Source organism: Martes martes (genome assembly GCF_963455335.1).
Source record: "Martes martes genome assembly, chromosome: 15".
In the NCBI taxonomy this organism is placed as follows: domain Eukaryota; kingdom Metazoa; phylum Chordata; class Mammalia; order Carnivora; family Mustelidae; genus Martes; species Martes martes.
The window spans coordinates 35,387,433-35,409,203 of record NC_137903.1 but is presented as its reverse complement, the minus strand read 5'-3'; the positions used below and the strand labels follow the sequence as shown (position 1 = coordinate 35,409,203).

Genomic DNA, 21,771 nt, shown 5'->3' with positions numbered 1-21,771 from the left:
ATTTGGAAAAGGTCATTTATTACTGTTAAGTAAAAACTCAGTCATGAGATCCTTCAGATGTCTATCAGTGGGCCATATGCTTGGAGGATGATTGCTAACATGTCTCTTGGGTAGAGACAAAGGAAGTTTTCCAAAGGAATTTCTATATGTTTAAAGTAGACTCAGGATCCTGGGGCAGAGGTGGGGGAGATTGGGTGGAGGGGGTGGAGGAGGGGTCAGGCTAAAATTTCCTTCTGCCCTTAGCGAAGTGACAACATTGAGGCCATTGAGCTCCCAGAGGAAGGTCACTCTGCCTGTTTCAAGGACTTGTCAATGGACTGTAAGTAGTAAGGAAATTTAATTTTTTAAAAGATTTTATTTATTTATTTGACAGAGAGTGAGATCACAAGTAGGCAGAGAGGCAGGCAGAGAGAGGGGAGGAAGCAGGCTCCCCGCTGAGCAGAGAACCAGACATGGGGCTCAATCCTAGGACCCTGAGATCATGACCTGAGCTGAAGGCAGAGGCTTAATCCACTGAGCCACCCGGGTGCCCCAGGAAATTTAATTTTTCTTTTACTTGTTTCCCACATCATTCCCCCCTGAATAATTTGACCCCTAAATCTTTAAGGTTGCTGAGGGTGGAAGGTCTTATCTTCTGTAGCTTTCTTCTGATGAATATGGGGATGGAGACATCCCTATCTGTGGGTCAACACTGGTCAGTTGGGGGTTTATACATGTAGGAGTTATGAAAGGCACAGGCAGCTGAATTCAAGGGACACCACATGATGGATCTTCCCAAGTGGAAAGGAGCGTCTGTTGGCTTGAGTTATGGCAGCAAAGGGGGTCTCTGCACCAGGTGGAGAGACACGGGAGCAAACAGCAAACGTGATTAGAATAACAAAAAGAAAAAAGAAGCCCAAATAAAAGTCCTTTGATAGTTGACAAAAATCCTCTTGGAGTCCAGGAGTTCAACCAATCATTTAAAGAAAGAGAGGGATCCTTTTAAGTGCCAGTTTGAGTATTCATGTCAGTTTGAAACCCAGAAATGTTTTTGTGATAATCTGGAATGTTATTATGACAGCACAAGTTCCACCTTGTGCAGCAATTAAAACATCTAATGCCATTCTAGTTGGTAAATCTGCTTTATGCATTTGTGTTACTTCAGCATTTAATAGGGAAATGCTATTTTGAATGTCATTTAGGGCTTTGGCTGTGTACTTATCAAGTGCTTCCATGTGCCAAATGACATCCTCCAGTATCAAAGAGGGAACAAAGATGGATACTGGATGTTCATACCAATGAAACAGAACACATCCACTGTTGTCTTTCTTTCTTTCTTTCTTTCTTTCTTTCTTTCTTTCTTTCTTTCTTTCTTTCTTTTTTTTAAGATTTTTATTTATGTATTTGACAGACAGACCACAAGTAGGCAGAGGCAGGCAAAGAGAGAGGGGAGGGGGAAGCAGACTCCCTGCTCAGCAGAGAGCCTGATGCAGGGCTCCATCCCAGGACCCTGAGATCATGACTTGAGCCAAAGGCAGAGGCTTACTCCACTGAGCCATGGTTTAAACTCCATGGTTTTAAATTTGGAAGGTTGGCTGGGTTTTAATAATATGTCTATGCATCCAGGCTAAACCCAGAGTACAGTGGCCTATCCAGCCTGGGGGAAGCCATTGCCATGAGTCAGAACCACATAGTCACTGGTTCCCATTAGGAGCCAGCCATCCAATTCTGGGCCTCCTTGAGCTGCAGTCAGGATATCAAGGGCTACTTGGTTTTGGATCCTCCTTTCCAGAGGACTGTGGATGCTAGGCCCAATGTAAATAGTAATCAGTTGTTAAGGCCTGCGCTACTTGCTGAATTATTTGTATGATAAAAGATGGTCTGCTATCACATTGTAGGGACCGAGGGAGTCCAAATCTAGGGACAATTTCTTTTAGCAAAGTTTTTGTCACCTCAGTGGTCTTTCCTGTCTTATAAGGAAAGGTGTCTACATAAACCAGTAAGTACTTATATTCTTTACAAGGTGGCATTTGCATAAAATCTAATTGCCATTCCTCTGCAGGATATATCCCCTGCCTTCCGACTGGCCCTAAAAGAGGGCCGGGGCGAGTCTCACTCTAGGATTTGCTTGCTGCAGATAGCACATGATTGACCTGTTTAATGGTAGTGGTTAAGCTAATTCCATCAGAGATATTTTAAACCATTTTTTTCCAGGGCCTTTTTACCCAAGTGGATAGCTTGGTATAAACCCTGTATTACCTTCCATTGGTTATTTGTGGGTATAAAGGATTTTCTCTCCTTATTAAGAAGCCAGTCCTGTGCTTATTTTGTATATCCTCATTCCTGGGCTATGTGAATTTCTTGGTCTGAGTAGACAGGAGTTATGGGCTTTATTGGAGTTAAGACTGGCATAAGACTTCAGTTTGTTGATTTTGTGCTGCCTGCTTGGCTGTATGTCTGCTAAATTGTTGCCTTTAGATTCTAAGGTCATATCCTTTTGATGTCCTTTGAGGGGAATTACAGCTCCCTCCTTAGGTAGGCCTACAGTCTCAAGAAGAGTCATAATTTCAGGCCCATATTTGACTGGGGAGTTATGGCTCGGTAACAATGCTCTTTCCTTCCAAATTGCTCCATGGGCCTGTAGGACTAGGAAGGCATATTTAGAGTTAGTATAGATATTATTCGAGGCCCTTTGCTAATTGTAAAGCATGAGTGAGCACTCTTAACTCTGCTTTTTGGGCAGACACATATGATGGGAGGGCTTTGGCCTCAAAAATCTGGGTTAGACTTACTCATAGTGTACCCAGCTTTTTTTTTTATCCCGTTTTCCATGAAACAACCACCATCAGCAAACCAACTGTCATTGCATTTTCAATAGGGACTCTTTTAAATCTGGTCTGCTGGAATAAACAAGATCAACAATCTCTGAGCAGTCATGTTCTAACGTGGAAATATCATGGTCAGGCCTGGGCATAAGAGTAGCTGGGCTTAAAGTCTGACAAATTTTAAGTATTATTTCAGGTGTATCTAAGAGCATAGCCTGGTATTTAATAAGTCAGCCTCCCATCATCCATTGGTGGTTTTTGGTCTCTAAGACACTCTGGATCTGATGTGGAGTCATCACTGTCAGGGACTGTCCCATAGTGAGGTCTGATGCTTCTTCTACCAGGAAGGCTGTTGTGTGCTTGGCTAAAGCCTCTTTTTGCAATTTTACCTCCATAGAGGTAAATATGGCAGAGGGATAAAACCATCAAGAAGCCCTCTTTGTTTTAGGGCTAGTCTTAATAATACCCTAATTATGAGACATCACTGGGAAGTGGTAGAAGACTTGTCTCAGGAGATAAGGGCATCTCCAAATGCATCATCCAATCCAATCATAAGGAAAGTGGGGTCATCCATTATCTTCACAAGTCCATAGTTAACCCCATAGTGTGGGTTATACTCTGACTTTTAGGGAACGATATTGTCATTCCAGCCATACAGAATTGGTCAAGGTGCTAGTTGAGTTTTACAATTGTTGGGGAGTCAACTCCATTTTCCAGCTGCTCAAATAATCATATGCCCCTGAGGTCCTGTTACTATCCCCGCAGAATAACAAGCATAAGGATTGTCTATACATGAGCTATACTGGCAATTTCTCTGAAGTTTACCTCAAGTTGTCTAGCTTTGGCAAACAGCAGTTAAAGACAATCAGAACTAGAATTTAACATCCACAAAGGTGTGTAATTGAAACATAATTCTTTCTCTCTATAATCACTCCTAATTCCAGAGATACCCAAATCAAGACTAATTCATTTGAAAAGCAAGTCCAATTTTTTTTTAAGTGGCCTAATTATTTACCTAAGTTCAGCAACAATAACGACTGACTGTATAGATTTTTCAAAATCAGCTTTGCTAGAAAGTTTTCATAAAGAACCTAGACTGAACTTTTAGTAGCCTCTCCAGGCCAGAAGCCAAGCCAATTACTTGCCATCAGACACACCTGTAATACCTGTAAATTTGGGTGAATTCCTCTTCTTGTGGTCCCCAAAGTATCCTGAGTTTCCTGCACCTGCCAGGAAGTGACATTCTTTACTCACCTGGTGAGGTTGCTGGGAACTCTGTATCAGGCCAACATTTCCAAGGGGTTTTATGGCTCTATGTTTCATAAAGTCAACCTCAATTTCTCAAAGCTGTTTGGTCATATCTGAGTCTATGCATGTCTTTCAAATATGACATTCCAGTCAAAGCCTTGGTAAAATAACCAGCGTTTCCAATGGTGTCCTGTTACAAGGAGAACAGATTCTTATTGAACTTATGCAAATGAGTATGATTGCCACAGAAAAAGAATACTTACTGAGACTTTTTGAATTTCAGAGAGTTCAGATAGAAAGAAAAGTTACATGCCTCAGTTTGTTCACAAAGGCATATTTTATCGTATTTTTCTAAGTCATAGATATCTTAAGAGAAAGTTTCCTTAATGTAGAAGAACATTAGAGAACCAGCAATATTTTAAGCAAGAGTCCAAAAACTATAATCATACTTCTCAATTAATTGAGTCCCTAACTGATTCTTATTTAGTTTGAATGCAAATTTTTAGTTCTGGAAATTCTTACCCATTTCAGTTTAATGATCTTAAAGATATCAAATACTCTATTTGTCCTAAAATCTTTTTTATGAATCTCCTTGAAGATGAAACATGTTTTATAAGAGCATCAGAACACTTACAAATGACAAAAACTCAGAAATGGACATTGTTAATGAAATGATTTTGATGAGGGAGCAGAAGCCTGGCTGAAGACAAAGCAACTCCCCTGCAACTCCCCCTCCCCCGCCCCATGGAACATGTGTGACATTCTTCCAGGGACCTCCCACTGTCTTAATGTTAATACCTTGCTAGAGGGGAAAACCACCTTAGACTTGACAATGCCAGGGCCTCGGATATCTTATAAGTCGGTCCTTTTAGCATATAAAAGTTTTTTGAAACCTCCCTTTTCCTTACTTCCCCAACTCCCCAAGTATATAATCACCACTCCTCAAGACCTCTGTGCAGCAGCTTCTACTGCCCACGGGTACTATCCCTGTGCTTTAATGAAACCACCATTTTGCACCAAAGATGTCTCAAGAATTCTTTCTTGGTGGTTGGCTCCAGACCGCACCCCATAGAACTTCACCTAGATTCCAAAACCCCATTAATATGAGTTCATTAGGATGCAATTGACAAGCAAATACACTTATTTCTGCGATAGAGAACACTTCAGTAATCAGAATATCAAGTGATGACCTTATATTAGAATGTAACATACCAAATAAACAAGCCTTAATTAGTCAGAGAGATTTTGTTTATGATTTAAGTCTTGGGGAAGTTCATTAAAACCTTAGAAAGTCTTAAAGCACATGCCTAAATAGGATTATAGATCACCAAAGACCTGATAAAGACAAAACAGAGCCACTGGTTTTTCTGTGCAAAGAGAAAACAACTTTGTTCATATTTTCTCATCAAGAGCAGATCAACAATCCAAGAAAACTTGTCTTTTTAACAGAGAGAAAGCAGAATTCCAATCTTATCCCTGCATATTTTTAAAAACATTTATGTATTTATTTCATAGAGAGAGAGAGAGCTTGAAAGCATGGGAGGGAGAGGGAAAGAACCCCAAACAGATTCCACTCTGAGCGTGGAGCCTGACACGGAGCTCAGTCCCACCGCCCCAAGACCATGACCACCTGAGCCAAAACCAAGAGTCCAACGCTTAACTGACTTAGCCACCTCAGCACTCCACCAGTGTATTTAAAAAATCTATTTATGGGGTTACCTGGGTGGCTCAGTGGGTTAAAGCCTCTGCCTTCAGCTCAGGTCATGATCCCAGGGTCCCAGCCCCACATCGGGCTCTATGCTCGGTGGGAAGCCTGCTTCCCCCTCTCTCTCTGCCTGCATCTCTGCCTACTTGTGATCTCTATCTGTCAAATAAATAAATAAATAAATAAATAAAAGTTAAAAATCTATTTATGTCAACCTCAGTTCATCCTGACCACACTTAAATTTCCTTTCCAAGGATTTCCCTTCACAAACCTTCTACAACTTTGCTTTGCATTCAGATTTTTTCCCAATTGATTCCTCTCAAATTAGTCTCAGTTAGGGGACCTGGGTGGCTCAGTCAGTAAGCATCTGCCTTCGGCTCAGGTCATGATCCCGCAGTCCTGGAATGGAGCCCCACATTGGGCTCCCTGCTCAGCAGGGAGGGTTCTTCTCTCTCTCTCTCTCTCTGCCTGCTGCTCCCTATGCTTGTGCTCTCTCTCGCTCTCTCTTTTGTTAACTCTTTCTCTCTTGCTATCTCTCTCTCCCTATCAAATAAATAAATAAAATCTTAAAAAAAAAAGTCTCAGGACAAAATTAACTTATTTTACCTTCCACGAAAATATATTCCCATTTCTTAGATCATTCTTATACATACAGAATTGCTTCCCTAATTTCCATCAGTCTTAATTACATTTAGCTGAGTTTTAGCCCTTAGAAACCTTAGTCTCCAGTGAAAACTAAATAGTAACAAATTGTGAACTGTTACACCAGAATTCTTTAGATGGCAAATTTACAGATACATTTAAGCACAAAACGGGTTTTCCAACAGACCCAATTATCCTTAGTTTCTCTGCAATAAGAAGTCAAAAGCAGATAAACTTTATGTTTAGTAGTCAATACTTTAGCACTTTATTCCATTTGGAAAATACCTAGATGTCCAGTGAATCCAATCCCAATTTAACAACCAAACAAAACTTTAAAGCTTCAGGTTACCAAAGATTTTGAATGCTATCATAACAATTACCCATGAAAACTTTGAGATGGACAAAACTAGCTATCATCTTAAGTCATCTTTTTTGCTAACATATGGCAACAGAGAAAACATGAGTTTGACTTTTAGTAAACCTTGGTAGAATCAAAGTTTTATACTTGGTGCCAAGAATGCTAAAGACCTATCTATCTTAAGCCAACAAATTTAAATTAGTTTACATATCAAAGTATGTTCCACCTGGGTCCACTTAAAAGTCAATCAATTTGATCCCCATTGTCATTTTTACCTGGGGCACCATGGGGCAATCTAAAGTGGGTGGTGTTAAGTCCAGGGGTGCTCTTCACTCCATGACAGCGAGGGGAGGAGGAGGAGCCAACGGCACCAGAGGCACTGAGAATGGTATAGGAACCAGTTATACAGGCCCTACCCAAGGTGCTGCAGAAATAGGAGGAGGAGGAGGGGAAGGGAGGAGGTCAGGAGCTGCCAGAAGGCAGAGAAAGAGGGTTCCTTGTTCTAAACCTCATTAGTTCACAGATGAGCAGAAATCATGTTATGGGTATTGTTTGTTTGTTTGTTTTCCCCACCAAAGTGGAAATATGTAGTCGATGTTGGGGTGAAGAAGACAGGGCACTTCCCTGAAACAAAGGGAGTCTGGGCAGCTGCTTGGGAATATTCCTTAAAGTCCCCATCCTGAGGTACACTAACCACAGTTGGCTCCAATTGTAGCCATTAACCCAGGAAACAAATGAGGGAGAAGCTCCCACATCTATTAGGAGGAGGAATGGTGAGAGAGGGTCAGTGTCCCTTTCATCAGGGGTGGCTGGTTTCCTCCAGCAGCCTGGGTTCTGGCAGGAGGAGACTTATTTATTTATTTATTTATTTATTTATTTATTTATTTATTTATTTTAGGAGACCTATTTAGATGATTATCATCCAGGATCTCAAGAGGGAGTTTACTGGCCTGTTTACTGACTAAACATGTTCTGGAAGAGGCTGTTAAATCCAGGTCCTGATTTAGAGTGATGAAGTCTTGTACCTAGGATATCTCTGTCCATTGCCCTGTTTCCTGCAGAAGAGATCTAACTGATAGATCCTACTGAGGCCATGCAGTGTTACAGGAGATCAGTCCTTTCTTAAATTTTGCAATCTGAATTGTAGGTTAAAAGGCATTAAACCCACTGAATTTACAGGGGGTTAAAAGGCATTAAAAGGCATTAAAAGGGAGAGTTCTTGGGAACTGAAGAAGAGAGAAGGTCCATTACCAAGAAAATCCACCCCACCGCCCCACTCCCAGGTGGCAACCCATGAAGGATATGTCAGAGGTTCCAGGTGTCAATGTGACCCAAGGCATCCCTCAAATGAAATCACTATGATCACTGCCTTGCCATTAAAGGCCCCGTAGGAGGGATGTTAGCAGCCCCCAGCTTCCCCATTGCATTCTAGACTGCAAATGGGTGCCAGGTATGGATGAAGATACTGTGCCTTGCCTTGCCATGAAGAACCCATTGTTTTTAACCCATGGAAAACATTAGAAAAGTTTTACAAGGGGAAATTACCCAAATAACCTGGGTAGTTAATAGAGGACATTGATGGAAAATAGTAAAAATGGAAATTATTGGTGGTCTAAGGGATATTCTAACATGTAGACTTTCACAACCAACTTCCCTAGGAAACGGTCCCTATTTGGGTTTTAATTCAATCAGGTACTGGTTTTGGCCAGCTCTGAGTGGAGGTCTCCCAGCCAGAAGTGACTAGACCAGAGATGTGGAGGGGATCACGTTGGACCAAAGAGGAGGAACTTGACATGGGAGTCCTAAAGATCAGCAGCCATCCTGGTGACTTAGGTGGCCATCTTGTGCCCAAGACAGACAGCTTTGTATAAGGACATGAGTGAAGAGAGGGCATCAAGTTTCTGGGTCTCATTACAATTCTGACCACGGTACTAAGTTCCAGCCAAAAGGCAGGCTTTCTCCTCCCTGTAGAGTAGCCACTGGAGGACTAGAAGATTGCAGCATGAACAATTGACATGAAAGTGTTCCAATAAGACCATACTCCTTAAAAAGGCCTTGAAATTAAAGTAAAGAAAGAGAAGAGAAAGTACTCACCAAGTTTGCACCGAAGGTTAGAGTCCAAATGAGAAGACTCGAGCCACATGTTTGGACACCAAAATGATGTTGAAATGTTGGGGTTCAGAACAAATGGTCAAGAAAGAATTCTTGAGAATGTCTTTAGGGTGAAAAGCCCTATTAAAGCACAGGGAGTGAACCCATGGGCAGAAAGAGTTGCACTGGAGTCATGAGAAAGTGGCCAATTCTATACTTTTAAGTTGGGAGTGGGTTAGGGAAAGCACAAACCTCCAAGGTAGTTTGGAAACAAGGTTTCCAGGATCCTGAGTGAGCTAACTATTGTTTGGAAAAGGTCATTTATTACTGTTTAGTAAAAACTCAGTCATGATACCCTTCAGAGGTATATCGGTGGGCCATATGCTTAGAGGATGATTGTTAACAAGTATCTTGGGGGGTAGAGATAAAGGACATTTCCAAAGGAATTTCTATATATTTAAAGTAGACTCATAGGATCCTGGGGTGTCAGGCTAAGATTTCCTTTTGCCCTTAGCAAAGTGTCAACAGTGAGTCATCTGAGCTCCCAGAGGAGGGTCACTCTGCCTGTTTCAAGGACTCGTCAATGGGTCGTAAGTAAGTAGAAAAGAAATTTAATTTTTCTTATGCCTTCACTTCCTGCATCATTTTAGAACCACACAAATACCTAGGAGGGATGTGCCACAAGGCTGGGGACTGTGTGTTGTTTTACTGTGTATGCATTGCAGGGAAATTAGTGGGCAACCCAGTGTCAACCTAACACATTCCATGACCAAAGACACAAAGGACACAGACAAAGAAAAACAAAAACCATCTCTGGAAAGAAATGGATTAGTAACCAACGAGTTATCTTAGCATATTTAACCAGAGTTGCTAGACTCAAGGAACTAGTTCCATGAATATTTTCTCCTGCTAATCTAAATTTAGATAGAGGGGAGAAAGGACCCTCATGCTACTGAACTCTGCAGATAGAGATTCTGGGAGACTGACGTGGTAAGAAATCTTACCTTCTGCCAGCTGTATGTCAGATGTCCCAGGATCTTTGAGCAGCAGCTGTGTCTGGGGCAAGCAGTATCCAGTGAGTTAAAGTACCCTGCTGACTATGTCAACTGTTGGGGAGGGAGAATTTCCTCTCCCCTTCAAGGTCCTTCTGCTGGACTAAGGATCAAAGTGGCTTGAGACAGATTAACAGGAGAAAATCAAATTTACTTTCAGACATTCAGTGAATCCACACAGACACAAACTTCCAAAGACAGTGCGGCAACATGAGGCTTATAAGAGCTGAGGAGAAGGGTAGGGTTCTGAAGAAACAAAGGGGAGCAAGACCATTAGCAGGAAGGTGAAAGGAGATATTTGGAAAACAAGGATTGCCCTGTTATGCAGATAAGGTAAAGGGGAATCTCCTTTATAGGAGATAGATTCTTGGTACAAGAAGGCAGTTGGGGGGAGATAAAGAGCTTTTCCTGAATCTGCTGGGTTTGGATTGCTTTTAACTCAAAATAATATTCATGCCAAGGTAGCCTTAGATTGGCCTCCCCAGGGTGTAACGAAGGAAACAGGCTGTTCCATGTGGGGGACGGGCAAGTAGGCAGGGCCTTAGAGGCAAGGTTAACCTTGATCCATATTGAAACAAGAGCAGGAATGAAATGAAGGGTAAGAGTGAGCACTGAGTTGGGTTCCAGGAGTGTGTGTGGGAGAGGGGAGGGCAGGTTTGTAGAACATTTCATGCAGAGGAAGCTGTGTGAGAAAATAGAAGGAGGTGTGAAAGAGAATGGCATGTTTGGGAAACTGCAAACAATTCCATATGGCAGGATCACTGAATTTAAGGGGTGGGGTTCCAAGGTTAGTAATCTGCTTAGAGAAGTAAGCAGGAATCGCATCTTTGAGGGCCTTGACTATCCAAGGCTGCAATCTGCAGTTGGGGCCATTCACTTCCAGACTTGGAACCTCTGCACCCTGGGGTCTCCATCCCTATTCCACAACTCTGCCTGTTTTGACCTTTTGTCTTCCCTCTTGCCTGGTGTCAGAAATTCTGGGTCTCCAGTACTCCTCAGGCTCATCAATCCAGCCTCACTCTCTCCATCAACATTTCATTCCTTCTGTATGCTATGTCTGAGCCTCTGGAGGCTTCTGGCCTCCTGGAGCTATGCTCAACAGTGTTACTGGGCTCTCTTTTCTGTCCCAAAGCATCTTCTTCCCTTGGATTCTGTCCATTTATATTCTCTGGGCTTTTTCCTTACTTCTCTGATTGCTTCTTCTCAGTATTCTTTACAGGTTTCCCTTCCCTTTTGGATTCCTTGAATGTTGGAGTTGGCCCTGATTCTGTTCTCACTCCTTTCTTCTTTCTCTTCCCTTTGGGATTTCCCTCACTCCAATGGCTCCAATTACTATTTTTGTGTGGATGAAACTTAAAAATCTCTATCTCCTGTGCAGCATTGTCTCCTAAGTGTCAGGTGGTGTAACCAACTGCTTACTCAACCTCACCTTTTTAATGCCTCCTTTTTTTTTTCATTGTAGACATCTGTTGCATTGTTTATTTTTATTTTTTTTACAATATCCATTCAATTTTTAAAATTTATTTTCTTTTTTAAAATTTCTTTTCAGTGTTCCAGAATTCATTGTTTATGCACCACACCCAGTGCTCCATGCAATACATGCCCTCCTTAATACCCACCATCAGGCTCACCCAACACCCTACCCCCTCCAAAACCCTCAGTTTGTTTCTCAGAGTCCACAGTCTCTCATGGTTCATCTCCCCCTCCAATTTCCCCCAAGTCACTTCTCTCCATCTCCCCATGTCCTCCGTATTATTCCTTATGCTCCACAAATGAGTGAAACCATATGATAATTGACTCTCTCTCTGCTTGACTTATTTCACTTAGCATAATCTGTTTCAGTCTCATCATGTTGATACAAAAGTTGGGTATTCATCCTTTCTGATGGAGACATAATACTCCATAGTATATATGGACCACGTCTTCTTTATCCATTTGTCTGTTGAAGGGCATTTTGGTTCTTTCCACAGTTTGGTGACTGTGGCCATTGCTGCTATGAACATTGGGGTACAGATGGCCCTTCTTTTCACTACATCTGTATCTTTGCAGTAAATACCCAATAGTGCAATTACAGGGTCATAGGGAAGCTCCTCCTAAACTTAACCTTAAACTCAACATGTTGAAACTGACCTGATTTTTTAAAAACAGCTTTTTTGAAGTATAATTTATATATCAGAAAATTATATTGTGGTAAGTGTGTGATTCAACAGCTTTTAAGTTGGGAAACCATTACCACAAGAGAATTTCAGGACATTTCCCTCACCCCCAAGAGATCTCTTACCCATTTATAAATATTCCCCATTCCCATCCCCAGCCCTAGGCAGCCAATAATCTACTTTCTGTCTTGCATATTAGTGGAATCACTAATATATGATCTTTTGTGTCTGACTTCTTTAACTGTAGCCTAATGCTTTTGAACTTCACCCATATTATAGCATGTATGGGTACTTTGTTCCTTTTCATTGCCAAATCATATTTCATTGTATGGATATACCATATTTTGTTTATCCATTCACCAATACACACACATTTGGAATTTCCACTTTTTGGCTATTATGAACAGTGTTGCTATTTGCTATGAACAGCGTTGCTATCCACACAGTGTGTGGACAGCCTTTGTCTACATGTTTTTATCTCTTGGGTTATATATAGGAGTGCACTGCTAGGTCATATGGAACATTTATGTTTAACTTTTTAAAGAAACAGCCAAAGTGTTTCTGTTAAGAAACAGCCAAACTGTTCTCCAATGACCTTGCTATTTTTACTCATCATCTCCTAGGTATTTCTATTTCAATTAATGGCTACACCATTCATCCAATGAATACTCCAGAACCTTGGAACTCCTTTTTTATTCCTTCTTCTCCTTATCCCCAAATTCCATTACTCATCAAGTCTAGTCAATTCTACTTCCCAATTCTATCTCTAGACCCATCTTCTAAATCTTTGCCTTCGCTATGACTGTCCTAACTCACGCCGCTGCTATTTTCTGCTTTAGGAATCTCCTCATTCTTCTGCCTATCTCACCTTCTATAATCCAGTCATTTAAAAAAAAAAAAGGCTGTGAAACATTTGATGTGTGCAAAAAAATCTCAATCATAAATAATTTATAAAGCATAATAATCGAGTGAAAGCCTTATGGGTCTACTACCATCCAGCATAACCATTGCTAACACTTTACCATTACCAACACTGCAGATGTGCCCTGTGAGCTCTACTCCACCCAATTATTCTTCAGTGGCTCCTTATTGTTCTTAGGATAAAGTCCAGACTTGCTATTTTAGCTTTGTAAGTTCTTCATAAGTTTTGAAATCCTTTCCCAGGGACTAATTATCTACCCACTCCATTCTTCTCTTTCAGATTCTACCATTCAAAATCATCCTCCCTGCTTTCCCTTGGACCACTGGGCATTTTTCATATCACAGCTCCCATCACTTGGCATTCACAGTTGCTCATTTGTCTGTTTTTCCCAACACCTAGCTCTGGGACGCAGAGGCCTGGTCTGTCTTGCCATTGTATCTCCAAGGTTTTGCATGGTGCTGGGCACACAGTAGGTACTCAGAGAGCATTTTTTGAGTATTTAAAGGAAAGTGATTTGCATACACCCAGATAAAGATGGCTGATAGATATTTGGAGCTCAAGAGAAAGGTCTAGGCTAGAGATACCGATTTGGGAGAATTAAATCTTGTCAGTAAAATTGAAACTGTAGGAATAAATGAGACCACCAGGGACAGGGTGAAGGGTACAAAGAGGGGATAGTGCACTAACATTTATGGGTCAGGCAGAAGAGGAGAGCCAGCGAAGGAGGGCGAGAAGGAGCAGGAAGCAGGACGACTTGAGAAAACAGGGAATTTGTGGGGGAAGAGAATCTCAGTGCGACGGGAGAAGCACAGCCTTGAAGTTCTGGAAGGTTGAGGAGGATGATAAAGTGCCAAGGATAGGTTGGGTCTTGCATACAGGAGTCCCTGGAGACTGTGTCAGAGGGTTCTGAGGAGCTAAAGCAGAATGCTATGGGTTGGAGAGTAAAGGCACATGAAGAGCAGTGAGTCAAGCTTCCATTCAAATGTTTTTGAGCATTTTTTCTGTGCCAGACCCTGTGCTAGGCTGAGTGTATGTTCAGCTCCTGGGAAAGATCCAAGAGTCCACAGACAGGTATGATGTACAGGCTCTGGAAAAGGCGACTCCAGAGGGTACAGAGAGCGTGGATATTGAACCCTTTGTCTTCCACTTCCAAATTCAGGGAGCTCCTCAGCCTAAGGTGTCCCTTTCCTTTGAGTTTTGGGAGGCAGATGGATGTGCAGCTCCCGTTCATCCATATCTCTTGGCGGAGCGGGAGGAAGGAGGGCAGGAAAAACTCCTTAAGGTCTCCTTTTCCTCAGGCTTGACTACAGTATGTACCTCTCACTGTCATTTCTGCCTCGTCCTGCTCCCTCCTGATCTTTATATATTCACACACGTAAGGCAAGAAAGTCTTTCCCCCGTTGGTTGACTTTTCCATTGCCGATCTGACCCGGAGGGTTCAGGAAATTCTGGAAGGGCTTGGTAACCACCCGTTGGGAAAAATGACCTCACAGGAATGGAAGGAGTTTTTAGGTTTGGGAAGCTAAGAGTTTTAACAGACTTCTGCCAGCAGAGGGAGCCCCAGGGTTGGGAGAGAAAGATCCGACCGCAGGGTTTAAAATGCGATGGGGACTCGTTTCTGGCGATGTTTTTAGCAGTCCAGAGGTATTTATGGGTTAAGTTCAGATAACAGGGCATGAAAGAGGGAGGGAGGGAGGAGGATAGCCTCATAATACATTGACATGTACACAGAAGCGCGCGCGCGCGCACACACACACACACACACACACACATCACATATCCCGCCCCCGACCCCTCCCTAGACGCACTCACAATTTCGGCTTCCAGTCCAGTGGTTGCTGCACCTTTGCTGTGCAACTGAATCATCTGGGGGGACTAGGGGCAGGTTTCCAGACCCCCTCAAGGCCGGTGGAATCAGAACCGGCAAGGGCAGGACCTAGGCATCTGTATTTTTACAGAGCTCCTCAGGCGATTCTGAAGTGAATGTGGACAGACTGGTGAGCTGCTCTGGGTAATTAGGTAAATACTTTAACTATAGCTTGTTCGAGACTTAATTTAATGGCTCCAGGCATCAACATGTTGACTGCTAGCTAGAATGGAATCCGAGGGAGACCGCTGTTAGGACTGAGCCATTTTCGCTCTTACTTTCTTTTTTTTAAAAAAATAATTTTTGTTTATTAATATAATACAAGAGGAGGGTTTAAAAAGTCACATGGCACCAAATGGGTTATAATGAAAAACAGCGATCTTTGTTCCTCCCTTCCCCGTGCCCTAGTCTCATTCAAAGCCAATCACTGGTTTAAATCTTATTTTTTTCCTCCCTCTGGGAATCAACTCCATATTTTTAGACAATATCCTTTCATTGCTGTTTTTTGATTTTGCAATTTTAGAAATTGTGCATTTGATTACCTACTAAGGAATATTATGACTTTGCTTTTTCTTACAAGGCTCACAGATGCTCATTTCCTGCCTTTTAGATTCCTAGAACCATAGTAGCACAATTTTTAATTAAATCAATAGTCGGTGTTTATATTATTATGATCAGTTGTTTACAGCACAGCAGTATAATGTACCGTGATTGCATTTCTTTTCTTCTCTCCCCTTTCCTCCTGGGAGTTAATAATCCCCTCATTTTTGTTTTCTTACTGAGTCATCCATATTTTCCACATGCTCTGATAAGAGCTCTACAACTCAAATAAATTGGTCAATTTCATTGAAAAATATAATTTTTTTTCTTTGGAGACATCCCTCCTGGAGCCCCAAGTCGTTCTGTTCCAGTATGAACTGGGAGCTTGACAGGCTGTTATCTAGGACTTTCCCTTTGCTGACCACCGGGGAACTCAGCCTTTTTTCTCTCTTGGCTCACTTCCTTCTGAATGGTAGAGAAATGTTTTTGACACCTTGGATGCAGGAGTGATATTACACATTGAACACCTTTATGTGGCATGAATCCATCAGTGAGGCAGCTCTGTCTGCTTGTTTAGTTTATACTCCCCTCCACTCAGTCTGTCTGGGTAGGGATTTCAGACTGAAGGTGATTTTCTCTTGCAATTGGAAGCCTGGGCTGTACTGCGTTTCAGTTTCTAGCTCCAGTATTGTTAACTGAGAAGTCCAATGGCTCTCTGGATTCCTAATCCTTGATTTGTGAAGTGTTTTTCTTCTCTTTAGAACTTCAGGGATCCCTTCATTCCTGGGGTCCTAGCATTTCTAATAAAGTACTTTATGGAGAGGCTTTTTTTTTTTCTTCCATTCATTGTTTTGGGCACCCAGTGGATCTTTTCAATGTGAAATTCAAGTCTTTCATCATGGGAAATTTTGGAGAAATTATCTTTTTATTAATGTATTCCCCTCCACCTTCTCTTGTTCTCTTCTTGGAATTCTTATTAGAAGATGTCAGGGATCTTGGACTGATCCTGTTGGGTTTCAGTGTTTTTGTCCTGTCTTTCATCTCTTTCCCTTTTTGTCCTACTTTCCAGGAGATTCTGTCAATTTTATCTTCCAGTGCTTCATTTTAATTTTTAAATTTCTAATTGTATTTTTATTTTGAAAAGCTCTTTCTTGGGGCGCCTGGGTGGCTCAGTGGGTTAAGCCTCTGCCTTCAGCTTGGGTTGTGATCTCAGGGTTCTGGGATCAAGCCCCGCATCGCATCGGGCTCTCTGCTTCAGTGGGGGAGCCTGCTTCCTCCTCTCTCTCTGCCTGCCTCTCTGCCTACTTGTGATCTCTCTCTGTCAAATGAATAAATAAAATCTTAAAAAAAAAAAAAAGCTCTTTCTTGGGATGCCTGGATGACATAGTTGGTTCAAGTGTCTGCCTCTTGTTTTTTGCTCAGGTCGTGCTCTCAGGATTGTGGCATCAAGCCCCACGTGGGGCTCCCCACTCAGCACAGAGTTTGTTTGTGATGTTCTCCCTCTCTTCCCTACCCCTCCCTTCCCACTCTCTCTTAAATAAAAAACTGAATCTTAAAAAAAAAAAAAAAAAAAAAAGCTCTTTCGTTCTCCAGTAATTTATTTTATTTTTTTGGAACAGTGACTTCCTGATCTTTATGCATGGTTGCACTGTCTTCCCTTACCTCTGGGAAAGTTTTAATGTTGTGTTGGCTTTTGTTGTTAGTGATTTCCTCTACTCTCTGGATTACTTGTGTTGGAGTCTCCATCTTCAATGCCGGAGACTTTCATTCCATGCTTGGGGACCCTCAGAGCCCACTCCTTGGCTGTTGGAAGCTTTGGGTGTGAGGGCAGGGCTTGTCAATTGCTGGATTCTGCTGGAGGGTAATCCAGAGAGTGCTTGGCAGTGTCATCGAGGGACCCCCAAATGTCAGTGTCTGTGGTCTTCCTTTCTACAGGGCACTTTCTACAAGGAGGCATCTTGGATTCTTCTGCCCTAGTGCAGGCTTGAGTAGGATGAAGGATAAGCTGCGCTGTTCCTGGTCTGGGAGCTGAGCCAGGACAAGGGGCTGGGGAATCTCATCTTTCAGAACTGAATCTTTCTCTAATCCCTCTGTTTCTTGCTCTGTGCCTATCCCACCCCGTGCTGTGCCCCGTGTCCCTGAGCCTGGTGTCTCTTTGGCCAGTATTTCCAGAAAATCAATTTCCCTTTTTCACTGGGGGGCAAGAGAGGGACTCTGGAGTGTCTCCTATTTCCCCTACCCACCCCCTCCCATCTCTGGGGCTGTGTACTGAGATGCCTGATGCCTTGATCCCTGACACTCTCCTGCACTCTTTGGCCTCTCATGGACTTCCCATCATGGGCCCTTGGGCTTCAGCAGTCTCTTTGCAAAGCAGTCTCAGCTTTGCAAAGTCATTTATCACTCATCCATCCACTTTTCATCTTCCAAACAGTGTTGACATCTCTCATCTGCCGTTGTTTCTATTCCAGTTCTCCTTGTCCTTGTGGTTTATAGCATGTAAATTCTTCTACTGTGCTCAGTGCATTTATCAGGAAGCAGAAATTAATGTTTGTTCAACTGCCACATTTAATCCTAGATAGCTTTTTTGAGTAGCTGGTCAGGCTTGACTTGATGGGAAGCTTATAATAGTCGCATCTATCTCCCCCAAGTTATTCGAGAGTCAGGCACATAGAAATGAGATGTTCATTAAATCATTTTAATGGAAGAAAATGAGGGGAAATATTTCATTTGTTCATTCATCCGTTCCCCGCCCCCAAACATTTACCGAGTACAAGCATATGCCCAGACTGTGCTAGGTGCCAGAAAATAAATTCTGAGCAATATTTGGTATCTTCCTTCAAAGAAATTATAGTTAATTATAGGGAAGGTAGGCAGGTAGATCAAAGCTCACAATAACGTAATAATATGCTATCATGGTGGTGTCCAAATCAGTCCAGGATGGTGGGAAAGGCTCCTGGGAGGAGGTGGCCCTGAAGCTAAGTTTTGAAGGAGAAATACAAGTAACCGAGATGAGGAAGATGGCAAAGGGCAACCCCAGTAGAGGGGTCTGTGTGCGTTCAGGCAAGGAGTCTAGAAATAGCATGACATGGCAGAGGAGCCTCAAGTAGATTGAAATGGCTGGAGCAAGGGTCCCTGCTGGGGAGTGGCCCGAGTAAGAGCGTAACGGTCATTGAACTATAAATATCTACGTTAGTCCAGAGCGTGAGCCTGGGCCGACTGATGAGAGATACAGAAATAATAATATCCTATTCCCTCTGTGAATTTGAGCCAATTTTAAAAATGTTATTTGTAAAATGAGGATATTATGAAATTACATAAAGAAGTTACACAAAATGCTGGGTCAGGGGCAGGAATTTAAAATATTCTAGTTGTCTTCTGACAAACCTGCCTTAAATCTTTCCTTTCTCTCTCTCTCTCTCTAGTCCCCTAACAGTTATAAAACAGATTCTGGAAAAGCTTAACTATTAGGAAAATCTTTCCTTCTCTCCTTTTCTACCAGGCAGGGGATTACTTAAGCATCTTTTAACTGAATATTTTTTTAATCAGCAGATGCAGTGTTTATGAGTTCTTGGGTGTCTGGGGCACCTTTCTGTAAAGTCTGGGTGTCTTTTTAAGGGCCCTAGGGTGAGACCCGGAGAAATGAATTCCAGTCTCCTCTCCACCGCTAACATATATGTGACCTTGGGCAAGGCCCTTTCCCTGTTCTGGCTCTGATCCCCTCACCTGGCAAACAAGAGGAATTAAATTAGATTACCTTTAAGATTTATTCCAGCTCAGTAATTGGATGCAGGGAGCTTTTAGCTGTACCAATACTAATATAAAGAGTGAGGTAGGATTTTTAGATTTTTACTTTCATATCATCTATTTTTCATGTCATATGATATTTTCATATATCATGAAGAGGGAAAGGTAATTTTTTTCCAGTCTTGGCAAGCAGGCAAAAGTGGGATTCCTCACTCCTTACCTCTCCTACCCTCCCACCCTTTCAGCTTCTGACGGACTTACTCACACAAACACCAAAAAGAAATGCTGGCACTAAAAAAACAAAACAGAACAAAAACACAAAAAACAAAAAAAAACTTCAAATGTGTCCTTCTGAATTGTTCTGCACTGTTGGGAAAGTTGGGGGAGCCGGGACTCTTAAAAGCCAACTGTTGTGAAAACACATCATCGTCGTGTACAGTCACGGTCCAAAGCATGACTCCAGCTGTTTTAATCCCCCCAAGTGACTGCATCCGCCAACGACAACCTTCTGGTTGGTACGGTCTATCAGTCTATCAATGGCAAGTGAGGGTTTGGGTAAATGGTGGGGGTGGGGAATGGCATTTCCTGTTCCCCTCGGGTTTCTCTAACTGACCAGAAGGAAGTGCCTTGGAATTCTCCCTGAACAGGCCCTTTTTAAGGCTCAGAGGGTCAGTATCCTGAGCAGTCAGGCTGGACTGGGGGTAAGGAACAGGCGAACAGCACATGCAGAATTTTGATTGACACCTTCCGGCCTCCCTTGGTCTGTTGAGCAAGACTTCTTGCGATAAAATGGAGCCTTCCTCGAGGCTCCGGGTTTCAATACTAATAATATTGGAGGGTCCGATGACTGGCTGTAGCCTGCGGATATCGGCGTTCTCAGCAATTCCCAACACACAGCCTGGTGTTTGTGCTCAGTCATCAGTTTAAAGCCAATTCTTAAAAAAGTGCTTACGACCTGCAATCTTTGTACGATTTTAAAAGAACAGGCAGACCTTTTAGAACTATTTTTGCAACTTTTTGTTCCAACTTTACTTTCTGTCCCAAAATGATCAGAATGCTCCCAGTGCCAGTAACAGACATCTCGTTCCATCTGCGTCTTATCATATCTTCCCTCCTACACACTGCAAGTCTCATCAGGCATTTTTTTTTTTTTTTTTGACCAGCATTGACATTGAAGTCTCTCTTCAGCCCAGACCTCCAGTTTATTCCAATAGATGCATTATTTCAATAGCGGTGTTCTGGGGACCTACTGTGTACCAGGCCCCAGAACAAATGGTGATGCTATTATATATAGTGTGATTTTAAAAAGTCTTACCTTGAGGCTTCCACCACCCTTGACTTCTTTCTATTGGTCTCCTGTTTCCTTTTGCTTCTTCCCTCCCTCTCCCTCCTCCTCTGCCTTCCCTTCTGTTTCATCTCTCTCTTTCCCTGCGGTTTCCCACTCTTTGGGGAGGGGCAGGATTTCCTGCTCCGAAGTTGGTTGGTTTCTGGGAGGAGCCAGAAGACCTGCTTTGGGCCTGGAACCAGCTGGTCTGCCACCTGATACAAGAAGGTGAAACCCAGGCCAAGGAAGAATGGCCTTCTGCTGGGACAGAGCTTGCAGCGGGGAGGTGCTAAGAGAGGAGCCCCCAAGGGAAGCCAGAGCGGACCAGTGGGTCAGTCCTGGCAAGCAGGCCTGGGGGTCCAGGGCTCCCCAAGGGACAGAGCACCCCAGGGCTGGAATTTTTGAAAGGGGTCCTGGTTGCCCTGGAGACTGAGCCATTACTGTTGTTAGCTCTACACAGGCCAGAGGCACAAAGGCAGAGCCCCTGACCCATGCTCAGCAAAAGCTCCTTGCTCCAGCTCAGATCCCTGGCTTTGCCTCAGGGGGAGATACTGAAACAAGAACTGGGCTTGAGCAGATTCTCCTTCCCCACTGGAAGAGACTTTAGGATCCAGTGTACTCCGTGAGACGTGTGTATCTGCACATTTTTCAATTATGAACTCCTCAGGGAGTCATCTAAGTGACAAAAACAATTATGGTGAGCGGGGAGTAGACAGTGGAGGGGAAGACAGGAGCCTGCCCCGAGATCCAGGTGGGGTAGGGGCTCCCAGTAATTCCAGCCTGATTCACACCAAGTAATGATGGAAGCTCATTCCTCAGTTTAGAGGTTTCGTTCTTTTGGACTAAGGCATGGACAACAGGGTGCCCATACAGCGTTCACTGTCTTTATCCATTTATGTATTCACCATTCAACAGATATTTGATGAGCGCCTACTCCATGCTGGGCACTAAGGTAGAAGCTGGGAATAGAGGGTTAGCCAAGCTAGACATAGGCCCACCCTGAGGACGAGTCTAACTGACGTGGTATCACAGTGGTGTCTGAGATTTGGGGACAGAAATTTAGAGGAAGGGCTGGAATTGTTGAGTGCTAATGTCTCCCTTGAAACTGCATCACTGGATAGATTTTGGTTCATCATCTTTCTGTTTCTTAGTTAAATGGGACATTGTTTCTTTCAACAATGTTTCTCCTTGCAATAACTAACTGTAAGTATCCCTCTCTAGAGGCTCCCAATTCTTAGAGGATAGACTTTTTAGTTCTGTTTTTCTTTCAGGGGATAGTTGTTTTATCTAGAGAACCATAATTCCTATTGATTTCTAG

General features: G+C 42.8%; 1 protein-coding gene across 4 annotated transcripts in view; it reads right to left on the bottom strand.

The window, feature by feature from the left end:
* The window catches only part of HSD11B1 (hydroxysteroid 11-beta dehydrogenase 1), a 63,621-nt gene extending 43,083 nt beyond the window's left edge, over nt 1-20,538 (bottom strand). The window contains exons 1-2 of one of the 4 annotated variants that reach the window (XM_080823947.1): nt 20,445-20,538; nt 3,971-4,242 (exon numbers count right to left, since the gene is read on the bottom strand). In XM_080823947.1, coding sequence (XP_080680073.1) covers nt 3,971-4,127 — 157 coding nt within the window. In that variant the 5' untranslated portion in view covers nt 4,128-4,242; nt 20,445-20,538. Of the gene's footprint in view, nt 1-3,970; nt 4,243-14,790; nt 14,966-20,444 lie in introns of those variants that run through there. The other 3 variants (XM_080823949.1, XM_080823948.1, XM_080823950.1) reach the window with 3 other exon arrangements.
* Nucleotides 20,539-21,771: the final 1,233 nt, after the last annotated feature.